At 44.8% G+C, this 16,311-nt stretch overlaps 1 protein-coding gene across 1 annotated transcript; it reads right to left on the minus strand.

The window, feature by feature from the left end:
• Positions 1–6,370: 6,370 nt before the first annotated feature.
• On the minus strand, positions 6,371–16,202 carry LOC126521451 (prefoldin subunit 3-like). Its single transcript, XM_050170152.3, has 6 exons — positions 15,995–16,202; positions 15,785–15,909; positions 15,552–15,618; positions 14,658–14,756; positions 11,301–11,439; positions 6,371–6,688 (listed from the first exon to the last, which is right to left on the minus strand). The coding sequence occupies exons 1-6, from the start codon at positions 16,067–16,069 to the stop codon at positions 6,615–6,617; spliced, it is 579 nt and encodes a 192-aa protein (XP_050026109.2). The 5' UTR covers positions 16,070–16,202; the 3' UTR covers positions 6,371–6,614.
• Between the last annotated feature and the right edge of the window lie 109 nt (positions 16,203–16,311).

The following is a 16,311-nucleotide window of genomic DNA, read 5'->3' on the forward strand; positions in this document are numbered from 1 at the left end:
GACTGCGGTAGTCCACACAAGATCTCCCAAGTACTGTCTTTCTTCTGCACAAGTATAACAGGAGCAGCCCATGGGCTGGAGGATTCCTGGATTACTCCTCTCTGAAGCATTTCGCGAACTTGTTCGTCGATAATCTTACGCTCCGACTGTGATACTCGGTAGGGGTTTTGTTGAATAGGCTGCACCAACCCTGTGTTAAAGGGGTGGAGACATCAAAATTTTCGTTCATGCGTTTGTTGATTCAAACGTTGCGTCATGCTTCAGGGAGCACGATACACACAGAGGGATTCACATATATCCGATAAAGAATTTAATAATATCGTTATTATACCGAGCGATTTCGGTTTCGGTTTCTGGGCTCCGGCGGATGCTATGACGTCACAGAGGAGGAAACGCAACATGGCTTGGTCACGTGGGCCACAAAAAATAGTGACGTAAAACGATGCTGCGTCGTCTGCTCACGCGTACGCGTGCTCTCCTAGCAGAGGTAAACTGGCGATTCGAAGTGCATTTCGCGATTATTATAATTATTGCGAAGAGCGACAACAACGGTAAGAAAATATTGCGGCTTGTGAGAGTCGGTGATTCATTCCGAAGCGCCGTAAGCTTTAGCTTTGAAGTGAACCGGAAAAGGCCTAGCGACGATATCGGCGGCGCCGAACGATCAGAGGCGGTGAGGCTGCCGTCGGTGCCAGAGTGACCGCTCCTCGGTCGCTGATTGGCCGCTTCGCCCTACAGCTGCCGCACAAATGGGTCCCCAGCCCGTCCTCTCTATAGCAAGGAAATCTCGCCGTTCGCGAGCAAAACCGCCGTCGCACAAGGGCCCGCGAACGGCTAACGGCGTGCGGCGAGTCTCCGTGCCTCACATTGAGAAAGTCCAAGCGAACGAGAGACCGTTCCGAGCTGCCGAACTATGCGACTATGCCAGGAGAGAAGCGGACATCACGAACGCCGCATATCCTGGTCCCTTTCGGAGTCGGCCGGCTAGTGTTACACGCAGTTTGCCGTTCGCAGGCCGCCGTGCGGCGTTCGTGTTGTCCACTTCTCTCCTCTTGTGTCCGTGTCTGCACGCCTTACCCCTTCTTTGCATTAAGAAAGCATTTCTATATGCCTGTAGCTCGGTCATAGTGTAGGCTATGCTCGGTCGCTCGGCTCAGCAGGCTCCGTAATCTGCATTTCATCGCTACTCATCATACGTCACGTATTTGTGCTAGCGTGCTATGACGTCAATACTTTCGTTCCTCCTCTGTGACGTCATAACTGCCGCGCTAGCGATGGGTCTCGACCACGAGAAGGAGTTTTTAATGACTTTTTGAAGCCGAATTAAAATTATTTTGAAATGTTTGCGGCGTCCAATACCTCGTTCTGGGTGTCCTTGCATACGGAAGCAGCCTACAACATGCTTTTTATAGCCTCAAAATTTGGTGTCCCAACCCCTTTAATTCTGTGCTTGGTTCGAGGCACAGGAATGGATGGCGCGTTATCCTCCTGGGCAGTCGAACATACATAAGTGCTTAGTTAGAATGTTCACTAATGTACGGTGCTCATCCGTGCTGGTTGATTAGCTATCATAGGAAGAATCTGAGTCTTCTGAACAAGCAAGTGCCAACTCATTTATCTGGAACACTTGCGAGCATGTAAACTGGAGTCGACTTGTGCTCTTTGAAGTAAGCAAGCTTCGTGCCAGGGGGTACCATGCGTTTTCGCCTGGAGGGTTGGCAATTCACAATTTAGAGTGCCGCTGAGCCACAGACACAAGACAATGTGGTAGAAAAATGTTGTTCCTCATGCACGTTAAATGTGCAGGCTCTACTCCGACGTCAAATGCCTGACGACTGCTACTAACACAGCTCACCGGAACGTACACAGCAGACAAAGCAGGCACGAGTGTGTCCTCACAGGCATGCAATACACCGTCCTTGCTTGCAGCATCCTGCCTGAGCTCGTACGAAAAGTTGCCACTTACAAACATCTCCCCTGTTCGGCAATCAACTGTGGCACAGCACATCTGTAGAAAATCAATACCTAATATAACATCAGGTGAGGATCGGCAGAGAATGGCAAATTCAATTGTGAAAACTTGATCACCCAGCGACACTTGCGCAGTGCAAACACCAACAGGCTCCAACAAATCCCCACTTACGCCACAAAATGTTGCAACTTGGTTCCATTGAAAGACCACTTTGCATCCTAATAACCTTTTAAAAGCAAGGCTCATCACAGAAACAATAGCACCAGTGTCCACTAATGCCATTGTAGACACACCATCAACAAGTACTTCCATTTTGTTCGTTAACAAAACACAGGCGGAGGCATATCTTTCAGCAGCGAATCTCCAGCGACCTCGCCTCCATTGGCCGCGCTCTCTAGTTTTCCAGCGGTGGTGACCTTGAACGACGCAGTTGAGGAGCAGGAGGCAGCGTCACGCTACGGTCGAATGCGGGGGAGCGGTTCCAGAAGTTTCCTGGCCAAAAGTTGCTGCCAGGAGGCGATTGGGCCAGTGAAGGCCATTGGGTGTTGGGCGCTGGGTCTGCAAGTTGATCGTACCGAGGCCTTTGACGATGAGGAGAAAATCGGGATGTGTGGTGAATAATGCCGCATATGTAGCATATAGGAAGCGAATGGCTTTAGTTTTCAGAACAGTCAGGCACTTCAGCATGCCTAGGACAAGTGACTGGCTCGTATCGCGGAGCACTGACACTCGTGGGAGGTCCACAGGAACGGGCACAACGAGGGTGAGGTTCAAAACGGGTATCCGAAGAGTAGTTACTGCTCGATGCCGGTGCGCGTCGGTACTCTGATAAATCTGCGACGTTGGCCAATGGATGCTACACATTCGTAGGTGGAAAAGTGGCCAGGGCTTGCAAAAAAGAGGAGCCAGAGACATCAGGTGGGCGACGTGCCATCTTGTTGTGCCTGTATAACTCTTCGCGGACGATCTGTCTTATGGTCGACGCCAAGTCAAATGAAGAGCTCATGTCGATACTGGCCACAGTGGTAACAGTGGCTAATTGGCTAAACCTTGGCGTTATTCGGTGCATCTTCAGTGCCTCAAACGTACAGCAGTGCTTCATGACGTCAGACACTGAAGCAAGACTGTCCTTGTCGATCAGGAAATTGTAGGCATCTTCTGCTATGCCCTTAAGTAGGTGCCCAACTTTGTCTTCCTCCGACATTATTGCATTGGCTTGCTATCACAATTTCAACATGTCCTCGATGTAGGTACTGCGAGTCTCGCATAGTAGCTGTGCTCTTTGTGCCAGGGTGTGTTCTGCGTGTTTCTTTTTTACGTCTGAATCACTGAAGCATTTCTTTAGCTCAACAACGAAACGCTCCCACGTCATGATTTTCAAACCACATCAGGGCAGTGTCAGTGAGTACGAAGAAAAGGTTGATTAGTTGGTAGTGTCCCAGTCGTTGGAATTGCTTACTCGTTGGTAATGCCCAAGCCTCTTGTCCACATCTTCACCTGCTTTCCCGGAGAAAACCCGAGGTTCTCAGTAGTTGCGCCATGTGCCAGCAGGCACGGATCCCCGAGCAGCAGGCATCAGATCCTGAATGTCTCCGTCGTTGGACATGTCAGCAGGCAAAGGTGCTAGTCTGGCGAGGCGACGACTCCGGTGAAGAATAAATGGTTCCGGGTCTGTCATTACTTCAATTACCCCGCAACCTACACCAAAACTGTTACGTCATGAAAGAAACTGGGTTTATTCAAAAGGAATCAAGGCGAGACAGGCATGAGACAGGCAAGACGTCCTTTTCCTCTTAAGTGTTCTCTGCCCACACTTCCACTAATGCGCTACATTTACCGTAATAATATGGCACAGGAGCTTATGAGCAAAAGAGGTAAAATTTGTGCCAGCTTTACCGGCACACTGAGTTGAAATGGAAATTACAGACTGCTGCATGGCCTTCGTTGTCAGTAAGAACAAGGGGCGTGTGAATATTTGAAACTTTTGAATAACAAATTGAATAGAGTTCTATTTGACTTGTCTTCGAATCGAATAGTAGCTATTCGTAAATGCAAATATTTTCGAATATTTCAAAACAACTGCGCCCAAATAAACAAAATTGGGGCAAAAGTATGGGAAGTTTTCACCCACGTGGGCATAGTACTACTATAAACATAGAACGAGAACTTTGGTGGTGGAGCAGGCTGTGTTGCTTAGATAGCCATAACTTAAAGGCTGTATAACGATCGTTTACATTCTGAAGAGCCCTGGGCATGTGAACAAATGTGTTCGCTTCTAATGCTTTATTCGTGCTTAGAAAAAAGAATGCTTCATAGCGTACTATGTAATGACAGAAACTTGCCAACTTAAAGAATACTCGTGCGTGAACATAGTTTTACAATATGATAACGCACATTCATTATTCAACAAGTATTCAATAGTGAATTCAATTCTGGCACTATTTGACTCTGTCTCAAGAATGACTGCAGTATTCTTTGCACACCCCTAGTAAAAAAAACTGCTTTTACTAAAAAAAAAAAAAAGCATATGGAGTCCATAGAGAGCCTTAAGCCATGTTTACATGAATGCAATGAGTGGCACATTTATTCACTTTTATAGCATGTTGCATCTGTGAAAGGTAGCAATGTGCCAGGAAGGCAAATAGCCTTAATGCGACAGTAGAGGTTAGCTAGAGACTAAGTGTGTAAGCACTCGGTTATCGCGCCAAGGCAGAGAGGAAACTGAGAAGTGAGAAGGCTGCCCACTTCTGCTCTTCGCTCACCAGAAACAGGTTCCAGGTTGCTTTGAACATAGCATTGTGCAAGATGTCAATGCCTGTCGCATTTTATTACCACAATGTGCGGAGAAATTCGATACGCTACTGCCACATTCATGTAAATGCAGCTATAAATGTAGCAGTGTACTGTCCACTGTCTGTTGTGGCCAAGTATGCACAATCACAACAGGCATAGGCTGAAACTTCATGCAAATATTGTTTGTAGTGTAGAAAATGAATACAATTGCAGTGCCATGTATAGAACGTCTTAGTTTTGGGCTTATCTCGGAATGGCTTCCTACACTGCATGGAAAGTGAATCTTAAGAAATTGTGAATCTAACAGCTTTTCTGACAAATTAGATGGTTTTATACATTTTGTTAAAGGGGTTGAGACACCAAATTTTGAGGCTATAAAAAAGCATGTTGAAGGCTGCTTCTCTAGGCAAGGAAACCCACAACGAGGTGTTGGGCGCTGCAAACATTTGAAAATAATTTTAATTCAGCTCCAAAAAGTCATTAAAAGCTCCTTCTCGTGGTCGAGACCCATTGCTAGCGCGGCTGCTATGACGTGACAACGGATAAACGAAAATATTGACGTCATAGCACACTAACACAAAAACATGACGTATGATGAGTAGCGATAAAATGGCAATTACGGAGCCTGGTGAATCGACTGACCGAGCATAGCCTCCACTATGACCGAGCTACAGGCATATAGAAATCCTTTCTCTTTGCTACAGGCTTCTAGAACACTGTAACCGAGCTAACCCTGGCTAACCGAGACATGCACAGCGCTGTAGAGGAGAGCAGTTGATGTAGCATCTGCGAGTTGCATAGTTCGGAAGCTCAGAGCAGTCTCTCGTTCGCTTGGAATTTGTCAACGTGTAAAGGCCTGTCCACGTTACCGGCATGGCAACTCGCCGTTCGCTGGCTGCCGTGTGACGGCAGTTTTGCTCACAAACGGCAAGATTTCCTTGCCGTAGAGAGGATGAGACTGAGACCCATTTGTGCTGCAGCCGTACAGCGACGTGGCCAATCAGCGACCGAGGAGTGGTCACTCAGGCACCGATGGCAGCCTCACCACTGCTGACCGTTCGCCGGCACCGGTAGCGTCGTTAGGCCTCCTCCTCTTCGCTTCAAAGCTAAAGCTGATGGCGCTTCGGAATGCCGCAATACTTTCTTACCATTGCTTTCGCTCTTCGCAATAATTATAATAATTGCGACATGCACTTCGAGTCGCCAGTTGTTTACCTATGCTGGCAGAGCACGCGTATGCGCGAGCGGACTACGCAGCATAGTTTTAAGTCACTATTTGTTGTGGCCCACGTGACCAAGCCGTGTTGCGTTTCCTCTCCTACGACGCCATAGCATCACCTGGAGCCCATAAACCGAAACCGAAATGGCTCAGTATAATAATGCTATTATTAAATTATTTATCGGGTATATATGAAACTTGCGGTGTGTACTGTGCTTCCTGTAGTATGCAACGTTAGAATCAAAGAATGTATAAACGAAAATTTTCATGTCTCCACCCCTTTAAGTGCATGTTTAGAAACAACAATGAAACGCAAGCTGGCAGCAGGTAAGCCACAGTCAGGTAGCCCGCAGTCATCCTGCACAACAATGCAGTACCAAGGCATGTAACTAGCCGAAACAAAGCCTTTTTTTTATTCACCATTTTATAAGCCTTTGGTTAGGTCTCGTGAACGTGGCAATAACTTATTCAGTACACCGGTGCAACATGCAGCACGGCATTCAGACACTCTCCACAAGGTGGCGGCACTGCGTAACACTTTTGAGGAAATTCATGCTTGCTGTGATGCAACCATCAGCGAAGAACCAGTCAGCCCTTGGAAAGCTGCTTGTGTAATGCTGCAACTGGTTCTCATGTCGATGATTGGGCAATCAACTTTTCCGCCTGCACCTTTTTCACATTCCAGTTGTGAAGCCTTGCCATATCTGAAGAGCGATCAGTCAAGTACAAACAGCAGCATCAAACAGGGTAGTGTTGAAATATACCAATGTTACCTGTTGAGGGGTATTGGCGTGCTAGCAACAAAATGTACCCGTCGTCTGATTGAAATGTTCTCAAAAGCATGTTATGCAGCACAAGCGAAAACATGGGCTAAAGATGAGGCATGGATATAAGCAGCACAACCTTTTTACGAGATAGACAATACAACCTGCTGACCTGCTTTTGAACTTGAGGATAATAGTACACCGTTTGGGATAATGCAATGATTCTATTCCAATGGCATTCGTTTTCGCACTTCATCAATGATCAGAGTGCTGCTCTGCCTACATTATCACTGGAATTGGCCAGCTGTGAATGGCGGATGGTAATAAATGAATAGAATGCAACAAAATGAATCCATACATTATACCGAATCATGTAAGTATAGATAAGACTGTATAGCTGTGTCAGGCCCAGCTGTTTGGCTTTGCCGCCATACTTAGTGCGTCCACGTTTCATTTGCAGGGGCAGCAGTCTAACAGTAGAATTGGAGGTGTGCTGTCGATATGAATCCTATCCAGCCAAGAAGCTTGCCGTTGGCACGCGAATTGTACTAAACATTCCCCTCTTTTGTCTTTTTACGAATGAATCTTTGCAAATTATAAGCTGCTACATGGATGCTTGCGGACAACCAACCTCTCAAGTATAAAATGGACATGCCAAGTATGGCCTCGAATCCAGAGAGCTGGGTTCACAGGCGACACATGCATTTCAGTGCAGTCTATCCTTGTATGGTCTACTGCATCCGATTCTGACCGCAAAAACGATTCCTTCTCACTAAACATTGTCAACATGCTCAGTACTACAGTAAAAGCTCATATCAGATTTCACAGAACCACAAAAAAATACCAAAATTTATAGAACATCTCGAGAACAATTATCCTATGCTTATTACATCAACACGCCTTTGTTTACTGAAGAAATCCACAACCCTCACTCCTATTTTGTACAAGAATTAGCGCGGGAGCTGGAATTCTTGTGATCTCATTGCTATCTTCAACACATACTGCAATGACATAATAGTTATGCGGAAACCAGCAAGGTGGAGAGAATTAATAAAGGAAAAAATTAGACATCCACCCAATTGTAGCAATTGCTACAAAGGAAACCCATAAGGGTTCCTCAAAAGAAAAGCCTCGCAGTTGAAGAAAAATTCGTCCTGCTCCGGGACACGAACCTAGGACCACCGCCTTTCCGGGGTGGCCACTCTACCATCTGAACTAACCAGGTAGCTAGCTGATGGCAGGGCAAAGTCGAACTTGTCAACAACTTGAAGGAAAGGCAAGAGTTTGATCTAATAGTTCTGTGGAAACTCGCAAGGTGGAGAGAAGTAATAAATAAAGGGAAAATGAAACATCCACCCAATCATAGCAATTGCTCCAAAGGAAACCCATACTGGTTCCTCAAAAGAAAAGCCTTGCACTTGAAAAATTCATCCTGGTCTGTAACACAAACCCAGGACCACCACCTTTCTGGGGCAGCCACTCTACCATCTGAGCTAACAAGGAGGCTAGCAGATGGCAGGGTGAAGTCGAACTTAACAACTCAAAACAAAGGCAACAGGTTGACGTAGTTCTGCAGAAACCCGCAAGGTGGAGAGAAGTAATTATTAAAGTAAAATGAGACATCCACCTGGCTGAATGCATTGCATTCAGCCACAAGCTGCTCTGCTAGCGGCCTGCATGACTTAAGCTGTGAAACCCTGTTCCATTCAGTCTGTGCAGGTGGTGGAGAAAGTGTTACCACCGCATTCTATTCAGTGTGCAGTTTCACGTATCTTTAATATTTATTTATTTAAATACTATATTATATTGGAAGGACTATCATATTATTATACACTATTATAATGCACAACTGTTGACCACACAGCATGTCAGCACCTTACAATAGTGATGAGCGGTGAGATTCGCAATGGTAAGCACAAGCATGCGAAGCACTTTCCACTGTGAACGTCGTCTGCTCCATTCTTTATTTCAGTGTTGCAAGCACCAAATCCCTGTTGTTTGTGAGGCCCCTGTCGTTCACATGAATTCCTGATAACACTTCATGCGTGTTGGTAAATTCCCATTTTCCTTCTCCTGATCGTGTGCCACTCCAGTAATAGGGGAGGAAAAAAAATAAAGAAGGAAAATGCATTGCAGGTTGGGGCCACATCGTACTTGTGCAAATCTGCACCGTTTTTATCTAAGCAGGACCAAGCGGTTAGCGCTGGCAGGCACATGTCCTCCTGAAGTGAACGGCGTAGCAGACGACACTGCCACTGTAGCGTGCACAGCATGGTTGTACTAACCATAGCTAATCTTGCTGCTTCTAGCTGTTATGAAGCTTGCATATGCTGTGCTGCCAAAGCTTCCTCAGTACTATTAGAAATGCTGGAGGCTGTATGTAGAGTTACCACCCCAAAGATTCATGCCAAATCAATATAGCATACTTTGCACACTGCATTTCTTCACTTCATAATATGCAAACATGCCTAGTGTCATTTTAGTAAAAATTCTCCGTTGCCTTTCAGAAAGACAATGTATAGCCTTTATGAACAGAAAGAAAGACAACAAAAGTGAGACTCTTGCTTAGCTGTGGCTACCATAAAAACCGGACTATAGGTCGAACCGGAATATAGGTCGATCCCCCAACTAACGAATTCTAAGAATGAAAAAAATCTTCAATGGCAAAAGTACCGAAAGACACCCTTACCTTGAAACAAATGCGACTCAGCCGGTTGCACAATGGTGACAGTATTTATTTAAATGCTGCTCGCATGTGCACCTGGCCAAGTTTTTAACAGTATCGTGCGACGATCGACCCACGTGCTTGTCAGCACTTTATTAACGGCGCTGAGTGGCGAAACAAACGAGATACGCGCATGTGTACACGTGCACATACTTTCGCTATTTCGCCGCTCCGTGCTGTGATGATAAGGTGCTGACAAACACGCGGGTCGATGGTCGCGCGATACTGTTAAAAATTGGCCAGATGTACAGTACACAGACGGGCACGAAGTGCGCAAGCGCTACTCCGAATCAGAGCAACGCCTTTGACCTGAGTCGTCCGAACTAGAGTTGCATGACGAGTGCTTCTCGCTGCCCAGTCCATAGGCACATGCGATCTCTACCCCTTTCAAACGGATGCATTGGCCGTCACAGGTAGCGATCTTACATGCAGCTCCCGGACGAACTCCGCAACCTTGTCTTCCAGTTCTGCGGTCCGTGCTGCGATCTGCCCACGAAATGACGTTTTATTTTGGTTGCTGCTAGTTGTAATACGCTGCTTTTGCCTCCACCACTGCCGAATGCTTTTTTCGGATACTCAAAATTCGCGCTGTGCCGCCATGTTGCCGTGGCCTTCCGCATATTCAATTGCCATTTTTTTTAAGGCGACGGTGAATTGACATCAGCTTCCACTCATTTTGAAACAATATGTGAAAAAGCAGCCTTTAACCAATATAACTTTGTGACAATGGAAACTCAAAATGCCGGTGCCACAATGTCGCCACGCTGCGCTGCTGCTGATGCCGATGGCAGCTGTTTACTTCATCCACCCATTGTTGCAGGACTTCCATACTTTTTCCACCAATGTCCGGTATATAAGACGAGGGTCAACTTCTCGCAATGGTTTTTAAAAAAAAAATTCGACCTATATTCCGGTTTTTACGGTATGTCAAGTTGCGCTGATACAACTACTAGTGCTGGAAAGCTCTGCACACCTGTCAAACCGTGAAAGTTAGAATTCATAAATATCCCATGCACATGACCATTAAGGGGAAAAGGGGAATAACATGTACTTCTTTTTAACACTTGCTCTGAGCACATGCCTTTCGTAAGACACATACTTTATGAACCATGATTCATCTTTAGATCCAGGACCCAGGCAGCAGCAGACACTGACAAGCAACACACCATACTTAGATCACTATGACTTTTTCAGCAAATTTGCTGTTGCTAATTTTACCTGTTTCAGGAATTTATCTGCATAAACTTGCTCAAAGAAAGTACCCTGCTGCCATCCTTTCACCATGACAAAGAATTCCAATGGTAGGGTCACAGACCAGTGAGTGAAACTTTTTCATGAGCAGAATTTATCGTAAATAACTTGACGCAGTATTTGTTGAATAAGCCCAACTGTGTTAACTTTACAAAAAATTTGGGAGAGTCAACATGTATGGCTGTCAGAAGGTGAGGACGAGTGTACGCCTTACTCTTCAGACCTTTTGAGTGGTGTGGATGTAACAGGAGGCCAGCCATACAACCCAGCGCTATCTGCGCTCACGTCCACAGTGCTTCTGTTTCTTTCCGCAAAACATGGGTGAGTCAGTCTAACTGCGTATTTAACTACGAAGTTAACATAAACGACGGAGCATGTAAGAAAATTCTGTGGTGTACTCTCCATATTCTGTGCTTTGTCTTTTATGTTTCTTTTGACAAAAACAAGTACACATGTAAAGGTCGTTAGGAATGGCAAGGTTAATAGGGTATATCCAAGGCTAATAAGACCATGTCAGCAATTACTCCTCCCTTTTGTGTCAAGAGAGAAATTTACAACAAACTTGGTTAAGGATACTGACTTCAGTAGTTGTGATCTGATCTCTGAGGAAGTCCAGGTCACTGTGCAGCTCTGTAAAGTTCCTTGTAGCAGTTTGCAAATTCTTACAGAGCAACTCCTCCGCCCCTTCTAGCGTGTACTCCAGCATCACATTCGCCTGCAAGAGAAAACATTCTGGTTAAAGAAAAATTAAATTAAGGCGTTTTACGTGCCCAAACCACGATGGCACGCCATCGTGGGGGACTCCACATTAATTTTGACCACTTGGGGTTCTTAAACGTGCACCTAAATCTAAGTACATGGGTGTTCTTGCATTCGGTCCCCATCAAAATGCGGCCACCGTGATCAGGATTAACATTCTGATCAATGGTATTTGGTAGCAAAGTAGCAGTGCAGAATAACACTGCAGATGCACAATTAACCAATTCACACACTTGCTGCAAAAAGCACCATTATGCTGAAAGCCGCATTATCACTGCCACTTCAGCTGTTTCTGATGGCAATCATTGCATAGACATCATGGCAAGCCCACTTTAGTGTCTGGAGACATAAGAAGCAACCAGAGAGGAAATGCTGAGGCATCGTGATTATCAGTGTACACAGATGGGCACATGCAAATAAAGACATTTTTGCTCCTTTTGTCCCATTTTGCATTTCTTCATGGAAGTAGCGCAGGGATCGTTGACACAAAGAAATGACACACACATGCACTGTTTTCCCTCCAGCTGGACTACTTACTTCCCACCACTTCAGCCTATCTTCCCCATTGGTTCAGCAGTTCTGTGCCAGTGACAGCTAGACTTTACAAAGTACAAGTAATCTCACTACATTTCCACTTTTTCACCTCACCTTGCATGAGGGATTTTAATCACCATGCTGCTGTTCTTTTTAGTGTTCAGATTTTCTCTACTGCTGTGTTTATTCATGGTGTTTGCAAGGATTTATACAATATGGCAGGAATTTCGAATGACCACAGGGAGAAAGCACAAGCCACTACATGTTCATGTTTTCAATGTGTGCTATTGTGAATATATAATGTTTTAGAGGGCACGCATGTTTATCTAGAAGTGTAGTGCGACAATCTTTTAGCATGCTGTTGCAACATGTAGTATAGTTTTACATCTGCTGCTATAGTAGTCTAGTAAATAAACAAATAAATAAATGTTTGTAGTGTGCTTAGGATTACTATGCTTGTGCTTGACACTCAGTCACAAGACATCTTTTTTTTTCTTAATTCTTAAGTTTAACATGCCAGAACCATGATATGATTATGAGGCATGCGGTAGTGGAGGACTCCAGAATGATTTTGGCCACCTGAGGTACTTTAACATGCACATAAATTTAAGTACATTAGTTTTTGTATTTTGCCCCCATTGAAACATGGCCGCCACGGCCGAGACTGAACCTGTGACTTCGAATTGAACAGCACAATGCAGCAGCGGCTGGGCAACCGCAGTGGGTTACAATAACATTCTCCGGTAAACAGGGCAGAAACAGACATTTTTTAGTTAGCTCAAGCTTTTGAAACAGCAGCATTAACCGATAAGCTCGAAAGCTCTGACCCGTACATTAAGACAAGCCCCAGGCGGTCAAAAATATTCTGCAGCTACCCACTACAGCATGCCTCATAATTAGACTGTGGTTTGGGCAAGCAATGCACTTCACTATAATTTTAATATCTAGAACCTCTGCTACCACCATGTTCCTTTAGAGGGGCAGTCACCAATATGCACACAGATATGAGAGCTAAGAACAATATATCAGCATTTTACTTTCTTTCATACTTGGTGGCACACTGTTGCTCCAAGGTGATACAGAATTAAAAATAAAGTAAGCAAAAAAAAAAAAGAAGGCATACCAATAGATGACAATAGATGTGTGATAGCACCTCTCATTTAAAGGGGTGAAATAGCACAAGTTGTCTAAGCAGATCATGACAACGGAATAAATTAAACTTTGGTTTGACAAGGCATGAAGGATTTGACAGCCATAAAACGTGGCTGATGGCTGCAATGCCTGCAGCAGAGAAATCTTGTAGCATAGCAGTGCTTTGCATGGACCTTCTAGACAGCTACTGGACATGAACACTGCAATGTCAAATGGCTGCAGACTAATCCAATGATAACCCCATGTACTGCAAGGCTAGTGTTCAAACCTTTCCATACCGCAGGAAATGACAGAAATTGTACCAAGTTCCTTAAGTATGCGGTGCACAGGCACACCATATTCTTAGTGCAAGCATTCAAGCGGCTGAATATTTAAAAAGATAAAATAAAAAAGACTACACACAGATCACCTAGTGTCAAAAGCTACAACTAGAAACAAATTGATGGATGTGATCCCACTGCACGATACTTTTACTTATGATGGCTATACTCATCTGTGGCACGGAAAGGGTTAAACGAGGCTTTGAAGCGAAACCACAGGAGACCATGTTGCATCACTGCTCTAAAGTGTATTTGTATTACTGCACACTCTATACATCTACTAACATTGCATGCCTGCAATTTCCATGTGTGTTTGCTCCTCGACATGTGGAACCTGCTAGAAGAACTAGAAATTATGATCACGCAATGATTCCAATTTGTAGACAGAAGTACTGCGAGAAAGTTTTATAGAGCCCCCTCACCATGTCTGGGCATTACGAACACACAAGCATGCCTTATGTGCCGATGATTGTCTACAACGTATCAGACTGCTGTGCAGCACGAGAGCAGCTAAAATTTTAAATGAAACCTTGCCTCACACGCCCTTCCTCTCAACTGGGCCTTGCTTCCTGTTAGAGAATCAAGGTCACATGCATAAGCAGCTCTACATAAGACGCACTGCCTGCAACGCCACTGACTAGTGCATGTTACTTTTGTAAACCATAATGCACAGAACTGCCACTAGAAGTTCACTGTGCAGCAATAAAGAAAGAGAAAGAAGAAAGGAAGGTGATGGTGCTCATGATACAAATGTGGTGTGTCCCCTTGATTCCGATATGGGAGAAGGCAAGGAAGGGGTGTTGCTTACGGGCGCTAGTCAAGACAAAGGGAGAGTGCCTGTGTTGGCAGTGAAGCTTGCCTCCTGGAAGCACGGGATCGTGACATTTTAACTTCTATCTCCTCTTGTAATGAATCAACTTGAAATATTCTTGTGGTATAATGCAACCCATACACACTTTAGAAATTGAAGTGTAACCAAAGTTTCGAGCCCTGTGAGGGGGCCTTTAATACCAGCTATGTCTGCACTTTGACAAGGCCAAACATGCGACAGTGTAGCCGCATGGTGTTCATGTATGTAAATTAATGTCAACCAAGCACTGGAGATTTAACAATGCCAGGTCCCTGTACAGAAACTAAACAAGTCAAACAAGGCAAATAAGAGACTTACGCCAAGCCAGAGGCAGACTCGCTCAGTAGGCGGTATGACAGCCTTGGAGTAGACCTGGTCTGACAGCACAAACCTTGTCTCCATGTCTTCGGAGGAGTCCTAAGGAGAGTCAGCAGTAGGCTTTGCTGATTGCTACGAATTGCAATACTTGGAAACAAAATACAGACTCAACACTTGTATTGCATAGTCTGTTGGCACAATCATGGTGGCAACATCCACAGCTCAGCAAGCTTTAACTAGTTTAACAAGTGCAAACAGGCCAATGTAACATTCTGGAACCATTTACCCCAAACAGTAGTGCAACAGGAGCCCATGCCTAGTTAACTTGTCGTGATGTCCCAATGAAATGCTTTCTGAAAATATGTGCATTTGATAATAGAAGGCTGAAGACATGCAATACCGTTAGTAGGATGGCATTCAACCTCGGAGATTATGCAAGCTTCAGAAATGAACCTGCAAACGCCTAAACCTTTATCTTCAGATTGCTTTATCAATTATCACCACCCTTCATGTCAATAAACAATGCTTTCCATGCAATTTCGTCCCACAACATCAGAGTACCATGCAATTCGATCCACAATATTCGTATATCTTAAGCGGCCAGCAATGTGTTTTGTAGTTAGTATTTTGGCGTGGCTTCAAATATAAGTGCTTTCTCAGAATATTTCCCCACATACACAAAAATTACACTGGTTTGACACAGTACACTACAAACCAGCATACATAAATATTTTGTTCAAGAGGAAACTGAACAGTTCATATTGTCAGCCGGGTACGTTAAGGGCGAGTTTGTCGGCCACAAAGAAAAGAATATCTAGTTGCAGCATATCTCTGATGCTGATAGAACAGGCATGTTTCCAATCAAAAGTTGTATAAGAAGGCTCAGGACCATACCCTTTTCGATTTAAGCAGTTTGACGATCTCCAGCGACGTTTTGATTTCAGGGATCTGGCTCTTTAACCTGAAATACAATTCACGTACACATGCTGTTTCTGCTACCATGATTCATCTCCTCCCCCACTATCCTCCCCCCCCCCCCCAAAACAAAGAACGCAACAATGAACACTTGACAGATTCCATAGAAAAGCAGTGAGGGAAAATGAAAAGAAGTATTGAGGAGCTCCCACCTTTGTTTCTTCTGGAGCAGATTTAACTCCATGAACTTGTATTTACTGTGCTGCTCGTCGAGGTTCTTAAGTGCCGCATCTATGGTTTGATTCTCTTCTCTCGCCATAAATTCATCCATATCGTCCTAGAATGCATAGCATACAAACATTACTCTCAGCGACAGTTTGCTGGTCAAGCTAGCCGGCGCAAATCACGTGTGAGCGACTTACCAGGCATACTGCCCTGGGAATCCCTGCATGAATCAACTTCTTCGTCGCCTTTTCAACGTCTGCCGAGTCTGTCATAGCGAAAGCCGTGCTTATTCAGCCGATCAAGCAATAGTAAGCACAATTAAACGCAGCTTGACGTAAGGCGTGGTGAACGTGAGATTAAAAATGCAATCGCGAGACAGCGAAACAAGAAACGACATAAGCGCCCCCTGGCCCACCTGACTGCTGCTCGTAGCCCCAAAAATGCATTGCGAATTAAACAGGTGTGTAAAAATAAAAAAAAATCAGAAGAAAGAACGAAAAAAAAAATTCGCGTT

This window comes from Dermacentor andersoni, chromosome 6, assembly GCF_023375885.2.
Source record: "Dermacentor andersoni chromosome 6, qqDerAnde1_hic_scaffold, whole genome shotgun sequence".
NCBI classification, from domain to species: Eukaryota; Metazoa; Arthropoda; class Arachnida; order Ixodida; family Ixodidae; genus Dermacentor; species Dermacentor andersoni.